Genomic DNA, 16,018 nt, shown 5'->3' with positions numbered 1-16,018 from the left:
CCTAACGGCGTTCCATAGTCGACGCGGGTGAGTTTCTCAGTTCCCGTTGCTGATCAACGCGCCTGTAATTTTATGTTTTGTGAGTTCCGTTATTCATAATCGCTATTCATAATGACTTGCCGAAGAGGGGCTCTCATTGTGCTCGAAGGAGTGGACAAGGCAGGAAAAACAACACAATGTAACAAGCTTGTCCAAGCACTGCAGGATAGCGGGCGGCAAACTGAAATGATGAAATTTCCGGGTAAATTAACTTTATTATCCGTGGCTGCTAATTCATCAAAATGAAATGTATTTTTCTCATAATTGTGTTGTTTGAATCCGCTTTGATTGCAAATTTACCTAGACCAAAATATATGGGATTAGACAAACTAATTTTGCCTTGCCCGGTTACCCCGGCTGGGTGGAGTTTGGTCCACATGGCGATGCAAAATTAATTCGTCTTTGACTACATTCTCTTCCTGTATTACTCTTGTGTGTACAGAAAGAACTACAAAGATCGGCCAGCTGATCAACTCCTATCTGGAGAACAAAAGCAACCTGGAGGACCATACAGTGCACCTGCTGTTCTCTGCCAACCGATGGGAACTCGTGTAATACTCTAATATACAGAGGCATTGATCATTAAATAAGATACATGCTTGCATATTTGAGCCTGCCAAAAGTTTGGACACATCTACTCATTCAAGGGTTTTTCTTTATTTTTTACTATTTTCTACATTGTAGAATAATAGTGAAGACATCAAAACTATGAAATAACGCATATAGAATCATGTAGTAACCAAAAGAATGATAAACAGATCAAAACATATTTTTGATTTGTCAAAGTCTTTGCCTTGATGACAGCTTTACACACTCTTGGCATTCTCTCAACCAGCTTCACCTAGAATGCTTTTCCAACAGTCTTGAAGGAGTTCCCACATATGCTGAGCACTTGTTGGCTGCTTTTCCTTCACTCTGCAGTCCAACTCATCCCAAACCATCTCAATTGGTTTGAGGTTGGGTGATTGTGGAGGCCAGATCACCTGATGCAGGACTCCAATCACTCTCCTTCTTGGTCAAATAGCCCTTACACAGCCTGGTGGTAGGTTGGGTCATTGTCCGGTTGAAAAACAAATGAATGAGTAGGCGTGTCCCAACTTTTGACTGGTATAGAGTGCATTTGGAAAGTATTCAAACCCCTTGACTATTTCAACATTTTGTTACAGCCTTATTCTAAAATGAATTAAATTGTTAATTTTCCTCATCAATATACACACAATACCCCATAATGACAAAGCAAAAACAGCTTTTTAGAATTTGTATTTAAAAAAACTGAAATAAGGAAAGAGGGATACCACTGAATGCATTCAACTGAAATGTGTCTTCCACATATCAAATCTGCAGGCTAAATTTAAATCTAGACTTGGTTTCCTCTATCGTAATCACTCTTCTTTCACCCCAGCTGCCAAACTAACCCTGTTTCAGATGACCATCCCATGCTAGATTACGGAGACATTACTAGATCGGCAGGTAAGGGTGCTCTCGAACGGCTAGATGTCCTTTACCATTCGGCCATTAGATTGGCCACCAACGCTCCTTATAGGACACATCACTGCACTCTGTACTCCTCTGTAAACTGGTCATCTCTGTGTACCCGTTACAAGACCCACTGGTTGATGCTTATTTAGAAAACCCTCTTAGGCGTCACTCCCCCCTATCTGAGATATCTACTTGAGCCCTCATCCCCCACATACAACACCCGTTCTGTCAGTCACATTCTGTTAAAGATCCCCAAAGCACACACATCCCTGAGTCGCTCCTCTTTTCAGTTTGCTGCAGCTAGCGACTGGAACGAGCTGCAACAAACACTCAAACTGAACAGTTTTATCTCAAATCTCTTAATTCAAAGACTCAATCACGGACACTCTTACTGACAGTTGTGGCTGCTTTGCGTGATGTATTGTCGTCTCTACCTTCTTGCCCTTTGTGCTGTTGTCTGGGCCCAATAATGTTTGTACCATGTTGTGTTGTCATGTGTAGCTGCCTTATGTTGTTGTCTTAGGTCTCTTTATGTAGTGTTGTGTTGTCTCGTCGTGATGTATGTTTTGTCCTATATTTATATATATTTGTTATTTTTAATCCCCGTCCCCGCAGGAGGCCTTTTGGTAGGCCGTCATTATAAATAAGAATTTGTTCTTAACTGACTTGCCTAGTTAAATAAAAAATAATCCTCATTTATCCCGACCCCTCTGAATCAGAGAGGTGCGGAGGGGGCTGCCTTAAATCGGCATCTACGGCGCCCGGAGAACAGTGGGTTAACTGCCTTGTTCAGGGGCAGATTTTTACATCATCTGCTCGGGGATTCGATCCAGTCCAACATTCTAACCACTAGGCTACCTGCATGACATTTACATAAGTATTTACTCAGTACTTTGTTGTAGCACCTTTGGCAGCGATTACAGCTTTGATTCCTCTTGGGTATGGCCCTACAAGCTTGGCACATGTGTATTTGGGGAGTTTCTCCCATTCTTTTCTGCAGATCCCCTCAAGCTCTGTCAGGTTGTTGTCCTGTTGGAAGGTGAACCTTCACCCCAGTCTGAGGTCCTGAGTGCTCTGGGGCAGGTTTTCATCAAGGAGCTCTCTGTACTTTGCTCTGTTTTTAGGTGCCTTTTGGCAAGCGGGCTGTCGTGCCTTTTACTGAGGAGTGGTTTCTGTCTGGCCACTCTACCATAAAGGCCTGATTGGTGGAGTGCTGTAGAGATGGTTGTCCTTCTGGAAGGTTCTCTTTCAGACTGACCATCTGTTTCTTGCTCACCTCCCTGACCAAGGCCTCCCCCGATTGTTCAATTTGGCCAGGCAGCCAGCTCTAGGAAGAGTCTTGGTGGTTCCAAACTTTTTCCATCTATGAATGATGGAGGCCACTGAGTTCTTGGGGACCTTCAATGCTGCAGAAATCTTCTGCTACCCTTCCCCAGATCTGTGCCTCGACACAATCCTGTCTTGGAGCTCTACGGAAATTTCCTTTGACCTCATGGCTTGGTTTTTGCTCTGACATGCACTGTCAACTGTGGGACCTTATATAGACAGGTGTGTGCCTTTCTAAATCATGATGCACCTAAGTTCAATTTCAAGTCCCTTTCAAGTGTCTGAATACTAATATAAAATATGTCTTATTTATCTTATAACCTTTTATTTAACCAGGCAAGTCAGTTGAGAACAAATTCTTATTTTCAATGACGGCCTAGGAAAAGTGGGTTAACTACTTAATAAATTAGCTAAATTTTCTAAACCTGTTTTTGCTTTATAAGGCTGTAACGTAACAAAATGTCAAAGGGTCTGAATATTTTCCGAAGGGCGCTGTACATTCTGCCATTTTAATTCCAATTTCCTGCATTCTGCTATGGCAAATGCTGTGTTCTTTTCAGTCAACATAACACTACTAATGTACTAATAAAAAGTACTAATAATGTACTCTTTAATTCATAGTTTTTTTGGGAATGTTCAAATCTTTCTGAGTAGCTAGGTTAGTATACAATTGGCGACACATTTTCATGCAAAAGAAAAAATCTGTATCAAGAAAATATGCACCTTTTACCACCAGTTGTTTCCACCAAACTGACTTGTATTTTATCTTGGTAATTTTTTGTTTATAGAGGTTATATTATTTAAATAAATATATATATATATATATCAGTGCATACAGAAATGATTCAAACTCCTTGATTTTTTTCCCACGTGATGTTGTGTTACGGCCTGAATTTTAAATGGATTAACACTTTTTATGAATTTTAATTTAAAATGAAATGTATTTAATCCCTTTTATGGCAAGCCTAAATAATTTCAGGAGTAAAAAGTGTTGCATGCACTCTGTGCAAAGATACAGGCGTCCTGACTAACTCAGTTTACCGCTCTGGGATTTCACCATGAAATCAGAGTTTAATGGCTGTGATAGGAGAAAACTGAAGATGGCTCAACATTGTAGTTACTCCACAATACTAACCTAATTGACAGTGAAAAGAAGGAAGCCTGTACAGAATAAAACATATTCCAAAACATGCATCCTGTTTGCAACAGGATGCTCAAGTAATACTGCAAAGCCTGTGAGTCATGAATACAAAGTGTTATATTTGGGGCAAATCCAATACAACACATTACTGAGTACCGCTCTCCATATTTTCAAGCATAGTGGTGGCTGCATCATGTTATGGGTGTGCTTGTATAACAGGACAATAACCGAAAACACAAGGCCAAATCTACACTGGAGTTGCTCATCAAGAAGACCGTAAATGTTCCTGAGTGGCTGAGTTAGTTTGGACTTAAATCTAATTTTGAAAATCTATGGCAATGGCAATACTTAAATGGCTGTCTCGCAATGACAAACAACCAAATTGAGCTTGAAGAATTTTGCATATAATAATGAGCCAATATTTTACATCCATGGTGTGCAAAGGTCTTAGAGACCCAGAAAGACTCACCGCTGTAATCGCAGCCAAAGGTGATTCTAAACAGATTAACTCGGGCGTGAATAATTATGTAAATGAGAGACTTAATTTTCAATAAATTAGCAACAATAATATGTTAAAACGTGTTTTCACCTTGTCATAGGGTATTGTGTGTAGGGAGGTGAGAATGATTTGGTTTTTTTTTATCCATTTTGAATTCTGGCTGTAACAACAATGTGAAATAAGACAAGGGGTATTTATACATAAGGTACTGTATAGGTTCATTATCTTTTCTACATAATTTATATTTAGTTTGTCATTTAACTTTACATTGGAAGAGTTTTTTTCCATCCTGAAAAAACATTCAAATATTTTTCTTTTTTTTTACAGCTTGGATTTAGGAGAACTGGGGGGGGGGGAATGCATAGGTGGCCTGCCCAAGGGTTAAAATGGCAACAACATTTAGATGGTGTGTTATTAGCTGTGGTTGAGCTGCCATACTGTCTTAAGGAGTAGGACATGATGTGTTATTAGCTGTGGTTGAGCTGCCATACTGTCTTAAGGAGTAGGACATGATGTGTTATTAGCTGTGGTTGAGCTGCCATACTGTCTTAAGGAGTAGGACATGATGTGTTATTAGCTGTGGTTGAGCTGCCATACTGTCTTAAGGAGTAGGATGTGTGATGGTTGTTATTAGATGTGGTTGAGCTGCCATACTGTCTTAAGGAGTAGGACATGATGTGTTATTAGCTGTGGTTGAGCTGCCATACTGTCTTAAGGAGTAGGACATGATGTGTTATTAGATGTGGTTGAGCTGCCATACTGTCTTAAGGAGTAGGACATGATGTGTTATTAGCTGTGGTTGAGCTGCCATACTGTCTTAAGGAGTAGGACATGATGTGTTATTAGCTGTGGTTGAGCTGCCATACTGTCTTAAGGAGTAGGACATGATGTGTTATTAGCTGTGGTTGAGCTGCCATACTGTCTTAAGGGACATGATGTGTTATTAGCTGTGGTTGAGCTGCCATACTGTCTTAAGGAGTAGGACATGATGTGTTATTAGCTGTGGTTGAGCTGCCATACTGTCTTAAGGAGTAGGACATGATGTGTTATTAGCTGTGGTTGAGCTGCCATACTGTCTTAAGGAGTAGGACATGATGTGTTATTAGCTGTGGTTGAGCTGCCATACTGTCTTAAGGAGTAGGACATGATGTGTTATTAGCTGTGGTTGAGCTGCCATACTGTCTTAAGGAGTAGGACATGATGTGTTATTAGCTGTGGTTGAGCTGCCATACTGTCTTAAGGAGTAGGACATGATGTGTTATTAGCTGTGGTTGAGCTGCCATACTGTCTTAAGGAGTAGGACATGATGTGTTATTAGCTGTGGTTGAGCTGCCATACTGTCTTAAGGAGTAGGACATGATGTGTTATTAGCTGTGGTTGAGCTGCCATACTGTCTTAAGGAGTAGGACATGATGTGTTATTAGCTGTGGTTGAGCTGCCATACTGTCTTAAGGAGTAGGACATGATGTGTTATTAGCTGTGGTTGAGCTGCCATACTGTCTTAAGGAGTAGGACATGATGTGTTATTAGCTGTGGTTGAGCTGCCATACTGTCTTAAGGAGTAGGACATGATGTGTTATTAGCTGTGGTTGAGCTGCCATACTGTCTTAAGGAGTAGGACATGATGTGTTATTAGCTGTGGTTGAGCTGCCATACTGTCTTAAGGAGTAGGACATGATGTGTTATTAGCTGTGGTTGAGCTGCCATACTGTCTTAAGGAGTAGGACATGATGTGTTATTAGCTGTGGTTGAGCTGCCACACTGTCTTAAGGAGTAGGACATGATGTGTTATTAGCTGTGGTTGAGCTGCCATACTGTCTTAAGGAGTAGGACATGATGTGTTATTAGCTGTGGTTGAGCTGCCATACTGTCTTAAGGAGTAGGACATGATGTGTTATTAGCTGTGGTTGAGCTGCCATACTGTCTTAAGGAGTAGGACATGATGTGTTATTAGCTGTGGTTGAGCTGCCATACTGTCTTAAGGAGTAGGACATGATGTGTTATTAGCTGTAGGTTGAGCTGCCATACTGTCTTAAGGAGTAGGACATGATGTGTTATTAGCTGTGGTTGAGCTGCCATACTGTCTTAAGGAGTAGGACATGATGTGTTATTAGCTGTGGTTGAGCTGCCATACTGTCTTAAGGAGTAGGACATGATGTGTTATTAGCTGTGGTTGAGCTGCCATACTGTCTTAAGGAGTAGGACATGATGTGTTATTAGCTGTGGTTGAGCTGCCATACTGTCTTAAGGAGTAGGACATGATGTGTTATTAGCTGTGGTTGAGCTGCCATACTGTCTTAAGGAGTAGGACATGATGTGTTATTAGCTGTGGTTGAGCTGCCATACTGTCTTAAGGAGTAGGACATGATGTGTTATTAGCTGTGGTTGAGCTGCCATACTGTCTTAAGGAGTAGGACATGATGTGTTATTAGCTGTGGTTGAGCTGCCATACTGTCTTAAGGAGTAGGACATGATGTGTTATTAGCTGTGGTTGAGCTGCCATACTGTCTTAAGGAGTAGGACATGATGTGTTATTAGCTGTGGTTGAGCTGCCATACTGTCTTAAGGAGTAGGACATGATGTGTTATTAGCTGTGGTTGAGCTGCCATACTGTCTTAAGGAGTAGGACATGATGTGTTATTAGCTGTGGTTGAGCTGCCATACTGTCTTAAGGAGTAGGACATGATGTGTTATTAGATGTGGTTGAGCTGCCATACTGTCTTAAGGAGTAGGACATGATGTGTTATTAGCTGTGGTTGAGCTGCCATACTGTCTTAAGGAGTAGGACATGATGTGTTATTAGCTGTGGTTGAGCTGCCATACTGTCTTAAGGAGTAGGACATGATGTGTTATTAGATGTGGTTGAGCTGCCATACTGTCTTAAGGAGTAGGACATGATGTGTTATTAGCTGTGGTTGAGCTGCCATACTGTCTTAAGGAGTAGGACATGATGTGTTATTAGATGTGGTTGAGCTGCCATACTGTCTTAAGGAGTAGGACATGATGTGTTATTAGATGTGGTTGAGCTGCCATACTGTCTTAAGGAGTAGGACATGATGTGTTATTAGCTGTGGTTGAGCTGCCATACTGTCTTAAGGAGTAGGACATGATGTGTTATTAGCTGTGGTTGAGCTGCCATACTGTCTTAAGGAGTAGGACATGATGTGTTATTAGCTGTGGTTGAGCTGCCATACTGTCTTAAGGAGTAGGACATGATGTGGTTGAGCTGCCATACTGTCTTAAGGAGTAGGACATGATGTGTTATTAGATGTGGTTGAGCTGCCATACTGTCTTAAGGAGTAGGACATGATTTGTTATTAGATGTGGTTGAGCTGCCACACTGTCTTAAGGAGTAGGACATGATTTGTTATTAGATGTGGTTGTATGTCTGGGTCCTTTTCCCTCCAGGCCTCTGATGAAGGAGAAGTTGGAGCAGGGCATCAATCTGGTGGTGGATAGATACGCCTTCTCTGGAGTGGCCTTCACCAGCGCCAAGCCTGTGAGTTCATTAGGACAATACACACACCTCTCACCAGCGCCAAGCCTGTGAGTTGATTAGGACATGATACACACACTGCTCTCACAGGAGATGCCAAGCCTGTGAGTTCATTAAGGACAATACACATGTGTTACCAGCGCCAAGCCTGTGGTTCATTAGGACAATACCACCTGTCTTACAAGAGCCAAGCCTGTGAGTTCATTAGGACAATACACACACCTCTCACCAGAGCCAAGCCTGTGAGTTCATTAGGACAATACACATACTGTCTTAGCGCCAAGCCTGTGAGTTCATTAGGACAATACACACACCTCTCACCAGAGCCAAGCCTGTGAGTTGCATTAGGACATGATGTGTTACAGCACTGCCATACTGTCTTAGCGCCAAGCCTGATGAGTTCATTAGAGACATTACACACACTCTCACCAGCGGACATGATGTGAGTTGATTAGCTGCCATACTGCAATACACACACCTCTCACCAGAGCCAAGCCTGTGAGTTCATTATGTGTTACAATACTGCACACTCTCACCAGCGCCAAGCCTGTGAGTTCATTAGGTGGTTGACACCATACTGTCTCACCAGCGCCAAGCCTGTGAGTTGATTAGATGTGGTTGACAATACACACCTCTCACCAGAGCCAAGCCTGTGAGTTCATTAGCTGTGGTTACACACACTCTCACCAGAGCCAAGCCTGTGAGTTCATTGTCTTAGGAGTACAATACACACACCAGAGCCAAGCCTGTGAGTTCATTAGGACAATACACCACCTGTCTTACCAGAGCCAAGCCTGTGAGTTCATTAGGACATTACACACATGTCTTACCAGCGCCAAGCCTGTGACATGTTGATTAGGACAATACACACACCTCTCACCAGAGCCAAGCCTGTGAGTTCATTAGGACATTACACACCTTTCTCTGCGCCAAGCCTGTGAGTTGATTAATCTGGACAATACACACACTCTCTCACCAGCGCCAAGCCTGTGAGTTCATTAGGACAATACACACACTCTCACCAGCGCCAAGCCTGTGAGTTCATTAGGACAATACACACCTCTCACCAGAGCCAAGCCTGTGAGTTCATTAGGACAATACACACCTCTCACCAGCGCCAAGCCTGTGAGTTCATTAGGACAATACACACACCTCTCACCAGCGCCAAGCCTGTGAGTTGATTAGGACATTACACACACCTCTCACCATCGCCAAGCCTGTGAGTTTATTAAAACAATACACACACTCTCACCAGAGCCAAGCCTGTGAGTTCATTAGGACAATACACACACCTCTCACCAGAGCCAAGCCTGTGAGTTCATTAGGACAATACACACAACTCTCACCAGAGCCAAGCCTGTGAGTTCATTAGGACAATACACACACCTCTCACCAGCGCCAAGCCTGTGAGTTCATTAGGACAATACACACACCTCTCACCAGCGCCAAGCCTGTGAGTTCATTAGGACAATACACACACCTCTCACCAGCGCCAAGCCTGTGAGTTCATTAGGACAATACACACACCTCTCACCAGAGCCAAGCCTGTGAGTTCATTAGGACAATACACACACCTCTCACCAGCGCCAAGCCTGTGAGTTCATTAGGACAATACACACACCTCTCACCAGAGCCAAGCCTGTGAGTTCATTAGGACAATACACACACCTCTCACCAGAGCCAAGCCTGTGAGTTCATTAGGACAATACACACACCTCTCACCAGAGCCAAGCCTGTGAGTTCATTAGGACAATACACACAACTCTCACCAGAGCCAAGCCTGTGAGTTCATTAGGACAATACACACACCTCTCACCAGAGCCAAGCCTGTGAGTTCATTAGGACAATACACACACCTCTCACCAGAGCCAAGCCTGTGAGTTCATTAGGACAATACACACACCTCTCACCAGAGCCAAGCCTGTGAGTTCATTAGGACAATACACACACCTCTCACCAGCGCCAAGCCTGTGAGTTTATTAAAACAATACACACAACTCTCACCAGAGCCAAGCCTGTGAGTTCATTAGGACAATACACACACCTCTCACCAGAGCCAAGCCTGTGAGTTCATTAGGACAATACACACACCTCTCACCAGAGCCAAGCCTGTGAGTTCATTAGGACAATACACACACCTCTCACCAGAGCCAAGCCTGTGAGTTCATTAGGACAATACACACACCTCTCACCAGCGCCAAGCCTGTTCTCTATGTACTGTCTGTGGTTACCCCAATCACATTTTGCTCTGTAAACGGGCTGAATAATTTTGCACGCCCAATTTTTCAGTTTTTGATTTGTTAAAAAAGTTTGAAATATCCAATAAATGTTGTTCCACTTCATGATTGTGTCCCACTTGTTGTTGATTCTTCACAAAAAAATACAGTTTTATATCTTTATGTTTGAAGCCTGAAATGTGGCAAAAGGTCGCAAAGTTCAAGGGGGCCGAATACTTTCGCAAGGCACTGTATCTATTATAGACATGTTTGTGCAGTGGAGAACCTACTGGACCTAGGCCTGCAGTGGTGAACCTATTTAACCTAGACCTTCAGTGGTGAACCTATTGAACCTAGGTCTGCAGTGGAGAACCTATTGGACCTAGGTCTGCAGTGGAGAACCTATTGGACCTAGGCCTGCAGTGGAGAACCTATTGAACCTAGGTCTGCAGTGGAGAACCTACTGGACCTAGGCCTGCAGTGGTGAACCTATTGAACCTAGGCCTGCAGTGGTGAACCTATTGAACCTAGGCCTGCAGTGGTGAACCTATTGGACCTAGGCCTTCAGTGGTGAACCTATTGAACCTAGGCCTGCAGTGGTGAACCTATTGGACCTAGGCCTGCAGTGGTGAACCTATTGAACCTAGGCCTGCAGTGGTGAACCTATTGAACCTAGGCCTGCAGTGGTGAACCTATTGAACCTAGGCCTTCAGTGGTGAACCTATTGGTTCAGGTATTGAAAAAGTTTCTTAGTCTTGGGTTAGTTTGCTATTTGCGATGCTCAATCCAGTCATCATTCACTGTTTGGATGAATAAAGGCTTTAACAAACAAAAGTTCACAATTAAATGTTGACTGTAATGTTAGCTTACCTGCCAACGATTTCATGCTGAGCTGTGTCAATGGGGAGGACATTTTGTTTTGCTCAATTGAATTGAAAGGGCAACTACACTCTCCAAAAATATATAACATTTTATATTTATCCCAGACCTGAAAAATAGTCTCCTGACAGTTTAACCATTGTTGTGGACTTAGAACATTTGTCTTTTTTTTTGTCTGAATCTGAAAAATCTATAGGAAAACAGGATACATTCACCAGGCACCACTGCATAGAGCCGATGGAAAGACAGTCTATTCACTCTGACATAAGTTTCTATGCCATAACGAGCAAGTTCATGTTTTGTCTGCCGAGCAGGGTTTCAGTCTGGACTGGTGTATGAATCCTGACATGGGGCTGCCCAAGCCAGACCTTGTGATGTTCCTGCAGCTCAGCCCGTCTGAGGCCGCCCAGCGGGGTCAGTTTGGAACAGAGAGATATGAGACCACCATGTTTCAGAAGGCCGTTCAGCAGAAGTTTGAACTTCTGATGAAGGACCCCTCTGTCAAGTGGCAGGTAAGAAGCTGTGTCCTGATTCTCCACACTTCCTATGTTTGCACTTTCACACTCCCCATATTTTAACCTTTATTTAAAATAGGCAAGTCAGTTAAGAACACATTCTTATTTTCAATGACGGCCTGGGAACTGTGGGTTAACTGCCTGTTCAGGGGCAGAACGACAGATTTGTACCTTGTCAGCTCAGGGGTTAGAACTTGCAACCTTACGGTTACTAGTCCCAACGCTCTAACCACTAGGCTACCTGCTCTAACCACTAGGCTACCTGCTCTAACCACTAGGCTACCTGCTCTAACCACTAGGCTACCTGCTCTAACCACTAGACTACCTGCTCTAACCACTAGGCTACCTGCTCTAACCACTAGGCTACCTGCTCTAACCACTAGGCTACCTGCTCTAACCACTAGGCTACCTGCTCTAACCACTAGACTACCTGCTCTAACCACTAGACTACCTGCTCTAACCACTAGGCTACCTGCTCTAACCACTAGGCTACCTGCTCTAACCACTAGGCTACCTGCTCTAACCACTAGACTACCTGCTCTAACCACTAGGCTACCTGCTCTAACCACTAGGCTACCTGCTCTAACCACTAGGCTACCTGCTCTAACCACTAGGCTACCTGCTCTAACCACTAGACTACCTGCTCTAACCACTAGACTACCTGCTCTAACCACTAGGCTACCTGCTCTAACCACTAGGCTACCTGCTCTAACCACTAGGCTACCTGCTCTAACCACTAGGCTAACCACTAGCTACCTAACCACTAGGCTACCTGCTCTAACCACTAGACTACCTGCTCTAACCACTAGGCTACCTGCTAACCACTAACCAACCACTAGGCTACCTGCTCTAACCACTAGACTACCACTAGGCTGCTCTAACCACTAGGCTACCTGCTCTAACCACTAGGCTACCTGCTCTAACCACTAGACTACCTGCTCTAACCACTAGACTACCTGCTCTAACCACTAGGCTACCTGCTCTAACCACTAGGCTACCTGCTCTAACCACTAGGCTACCTGCTCTAACCACTAGGCTACCAGCTCTAACCACTAGGCTACCTGCTCTAACCACTAGGCTACCTGCTCTAACCACTAGGCTACCTGCTCTAACCACTAGACTACCTGCTCTAACCACTAGGCTACCTGCTCTAACCACTAGACTTTCTGCTCTAACCACTAGACTACCTGCTCTAACCACTAGGCTACCTGCTCTAACCACTAGGCCACCTGCTCTAACCACTAGACCACCTGCTCTAACCACTAGGCTACCTGCTCTAACCACTAGGCTACCTGCTCTAACCACTAGACTACCTGCTCTAACCACTAGGCTACCTGCTCTAACCACTAGGCTACCTGATCTAACCACTAGACTACCTGCTCTAACCACTAGGCTACCTGCTCTAACCACTAGGCTACCTGCTCTAACCACTAGACTACCTGCTCTAACCACTAGGCTACCTGCTCTAACCACTAGACTACCTGCTCTAACCACTAGGCTACCTGCTCTAACCACTAGGCTACCTGATCTAACCACTAGGCCACCTGGCTATCTAACCACTAGGCCACCTGCTCTAACCACTAGGCTACCTGCTCTAACCACTAGACTACCTGCTCTAACCACTAGGCCACCTGCTCTAACCACTAGGCCACCTGCTCTAACCACTAGGCTACCTGCTCTAACCACTAGGCTACCTGCTCTAACCACTAGACTACCTGCTCTAACCACTAGGCTACCTGCTCTAACCACTAGGCCACCTGCTCTAACCACTAGACTACCTGCTCTAACCACTAGACTACCTGCTCTAACCACTAGGCCACCTGCTCTAACCACTAGACCACCTGCTCTAACCACTAGGCTACCTGCTCTAACCACTAGACTACCTGCTCTAACCACTAGACTACCTGCTCTAACCACTAGACTACCTGCTCTAACCACTAGACTAACCACTAGGCTACCTGCTCTAACCACTAGGCTACCACTGGCTACCTCTCTAACCACTAGGCTACCTGCTCTAACCACTAGGCTACCTGCTCTAACCACTAGGCTACCTGCTCTAACCACTAGGCTACCTGCTCTAACCACTAGGCTACCTGCTCTAACCACTAGACTACCTGCTCTAACCACTAGACTACCTGCTCTAACCACTAGACTACCTGCTCTAACCACTAGACTACCTGCTCTAACCACTAGGCTACCTGCTCTAACCACTAGGCTACCTGCTCTAACCACTAGGCTACCTGCTCTAACCACTAGGCTACCTGCTCTAACCACTAGGCTACCTGCTCTAACCACTAGGCTACCTGCTCTAACCACTAGGCTACCTGCTCTAACCACTAGGCTACCTGCTCTAACCACTAGGCTACCTGCTCTAACCACTAGGCTACCTGCTCTAACCACTAGGCTACCTGCTCTAACCACTAGACTACCTGCTCTAACCACTAGACTACCTGCTCTAACCACTAGGCTACCTGCTCTAACCACTAGACTACCTGCTCTAACCACTAGGCTACCTGCTCTAACCACTAGACTACCTGCTCTAACCACTAGGCTACCTGCTCTAACCACTAGACTACCTGCTCTAACCACTAGGCTACCTGCTCTAACCACTAGGCTACCTGCTCTAACCACTAGGCCACCTGCTCTAACCACTAGGCTACCTGCTCTAACCACTAGGCTACCTGCTCTAACCACTAGGCTACCTGCTCTAACCACTAGACTACCTGCTCTAACCACTAGGCTACCTGCTCTAACCACTAGGCTACCTGCTCTCTAACCACTAGGCTACCTGCTCTAACCACTAGGCTACCTGCTCTAACCACTAGGCTACCTGCTCTAACCACTAGCCTACCTGCTCTAACCACTAGACTACCTGCTCTAACCACTAGGCTACCTGCTCTAACCACTAGACTACCTGCTCTAACCACTAGGCTACCTGCTCTAACCACTAGGCTACCTGCCTCTAACCACTAGACTACCTGCTCTAACCACTAGGCTACCTGCTCTAACCACTAGGCTACCTGCTCTAACCACTAGGCTACCTGCTCTAACCACTAGGCTACCTGCTCTAACCACTAGGCTACCTGCCTCTAACCACTAGACTACCTGCTCTAACCACTAGGCTACCTGCTCTAACCACTAGGCCACCCATTGATTTTACAATGGTGGAAACACCCCTCCAACCGATGCCTACACCTATCCAATACTTTATAATCTATTAATGGGAGTGTGCAAGTGCACACTGGTAGAATGTGGAGATTTGGCCATTGGTTTGTCCAAACAGGATGTGACATTGTGGTCTTCAATGGTAAATTCACCCAAGATATTGTTGTCATCACCTAGGTGATTGATGCAGCCAGGAACATTGAAGATGTGCACGCTGACATTAAGAACCACAGTGTTGATGCCATCAATGCAGCAGAGAATGAGCCAATCGGGGAGCTGTGGAAGGAGCCTGGACGAGGAGACCCAATTTATCCTCTGTTAGATTCCTCCTAACAGTGCCTAGTAAACGAGGAGAAGTCAGAGGGGGTAAAAGACTTGAATATGAAACTGCATGTTACGATATTTAAGTGGGTATAGTCAACTCTTTCAAATCATTATTTCACAACAACAAAAAACACAAACAAGTAAATTAAATAAATGTCCAAGCTGTAAATTTATTTCTTATTTTGTCCTTATTAACATTTCAAAGGGTCTGTTCATCTTCGTGAATTGAGGAAAATCAGTGTTTTTTGTACAGAGAGATTTAACGTGACAACGATACTCTGAATGAACAAGATAATCTATTTGGATCAGCGAATTTAACTCAACCAAATGTTGGTGTTCATCCGTTAATACAGAGACTTCAGATATCAGTGACCTAAGCAATAAGTATAGTAGTCAACCGTTACGGATTAAACACTAGTCAACTGTGTTATGGAAACTCAGCTTTTTAATGGGGAGGGGGCGGGGTCAAGGCACCATATCACTAGAAATATTTCCTTTTTAAGTGTTAAGACTTAATGGAGACATGTGAAGATGTCCTGAAAGCTCCCACTACCCTTGTATCACCACCTCCTAGCAAGGAGTCTCTTCATTGGACACAGGGCAGTCAGTGGCTGTTCAGAAGAAGACAACTGTGTTGACACATCACTACGCCATCGTTGCCAGGCTGGCTAGTGATGTTGTTGTTTTTATCTCCTGTCCCCTATGGCTTCCCTTCTGATACAGAGCAGAATCGTTGGGGTTCTGCCGGGACATGTGACTGTATTCGATCATCACAGGGACAGAATTTCAAACTCTTCATCCTCAGAATCAAAGAACCGCTCCAACCTATCAGAGTCTGAGAAATCTAGGAGGGGGAGAAATAATGGATTGATCAACAGTATCACAACGTCTGTAAAGAGAAATGAATCACCGCAGACAACACATTAAATCACTTCATTG

General features: G+C 44.4%; 3 protein-coding genes and 1 long non-coding RNA gene across 53 annotated transcripts in view; 1 reads left to right on the top strand and 3 right to left on the bottom strand.

The window, feature by feature from the left end:
* On the top strand, positions 1 to 15,252 carry dtymk (deoxythymidylate kinase (thymidylate kinase)). Its single transcript, XM_035767821.2, has 5 exons — positions 1 to 241; positions 482 to 590; positions 7,893 to 7,983; positions 11,390 to 11,587; positions 14,933 to 15,252. Exons 1-5 carry the CDS (start codon positions 112 to 114, stop codon positions 15,086 to 15,088), a joined length of 684 nt encoding a protein of 227 aa, XP_035623714.1. The 5' UTR covers positions 1 to 111; the 3' UTR covers positions 15,089 to 15,252.
* LOC127908387 (uncharacterized) lies at positions 7,911 to 10,757 on the bottom strand. The gene is made up of 5 exons (XR_008067081.1): positions 10,657 to 10,757; positions 10,166 to 10,598; positions 9,602 to 9,742; positions 9,414 to 9,554; positions 7,911 to 8,010 (listed from the first exon to the last, which is right to left on the bottom strand). It is a non-coding gene; the product is annotated as an uncharacterized LOC127908387 (long non-coding RNA).
* Positions 11,625 to 14,901, bottom strand: LOC127908333 (uncharacterized). Of its 50 annotated transcripts, none has more exons than XM_052466346.1 (7): positions 14,738 to 14,901; positions 13,621 to 14,355; positions 13,453 to 13,515; positions 12,883 to 13,071; positions 12,505 to 12,588; positions 12,000 to 12,293; positions 11,625 to 11,957 (listed from the first exon to the last, which is right to left on the bottom strand). In XM_052466346.1, exons 1-7 carry the CDS (start codon positions 14,739 to 14,741, stop codon positions 11,650 to 11,652), a joined length of 1,677 nt encoding a protein of 558 aa, XP_052322306.1. In that variant the 5' UTR covers positions 14,742 to 14,901; the 3' UTR covers positions 11,625 to 11,649. The 50 variants fall into 50 exon arrangements, with proteins under 50 accessions (XP_052322306.1, XP_052322309.1, XP_052322389.1 ...); XM_052466349.1 differs by having other exon boundaries at positions 11,625 to 12,293; positions 13,621 to 13,725; positions 13,768 to 14,355; XM_052466429.1 differs by having other exon boundaries at positions 11,625 to 12,293; positions 13,621 to 13,788; positions 13,999 to 14,355.
* Positions 15,225 to 16,018, bottom strand: part of LOC118380858 (cysteine protease ATG4B-like) — a 29,480-nt gene continuing 28,686 nt past the window's right edge. The window contains exon 13 of the mRNA XM_052466691.1: positions 15,225 to 15,923. Within this exon, the coding sequence (XP_052322651.1) occupies positions 15,850 to 15,923 (74 nt within the window). The 3' untranslated portion in view covers positions 15,225 to 15,849. The remainder of the gene's footprint in view (positions 15,924 to 16,018) is intronic.

Source organism: Oncorhynchus keta, chromosome 1 (genome assembly GCF_023373465.1).
Source record: "Oncorhynchus keta strain PuntledgeMale-10-30-2019 chromosome 1, Oket_V2, whole genome shotgun sequence".
In the NCBI taxonomy this organism is placed as follows: Eukaryota; Metazoa; Chordata; class Actinopteri; order Salmoniformes; family Salmonidae; genus Oncorhynchus; species Oncorhynchus keta.
Note: the sequence above shows the minus strand (reverse complement) of the source record. Positions and strands in the feature narration are given on the sequence as shown.

Coding starts and splice junctions, on each gene's coding strand:
- dtymk (XM_035767821.2), top strand. CDS start 112: ATGACTTGCCGAAGAGGGGCTCTCATTGTGCTCGAAGGAGTGGACAAG. Junction 242..481: donor TGAAATGATGAAATTTCCGG/GTAAATTAACTT, acceptor TTGTGTGTACAG/AAAGAACTACAAAGATCGGC. Junction 7,984..11,389: donor CCTTCACCAGCGCCAAGCCT/GTGAGTTCATTA, acceptor TCTGCCGAGCAG/GGTTTCAGTCTGGACTGGTG.
- LOC127908333 (XM_052466341.1), bottom strand. Junction 13,072..13,452: donor TAGTCTAGTGGTTAGAGCAG/GTAGCCTAGTGG, acceptor TGGTTAGAGCAG/GTAGTCTAGTGGTTAGAGCA. Junction 12,294..12,504: donor TAGTCTAGTGGTTAGAGCAG/GTAGCCTAGTGG, acceptor TGGTTAGAGCAG/GTAGCCTAGTGGTTAGAGCA.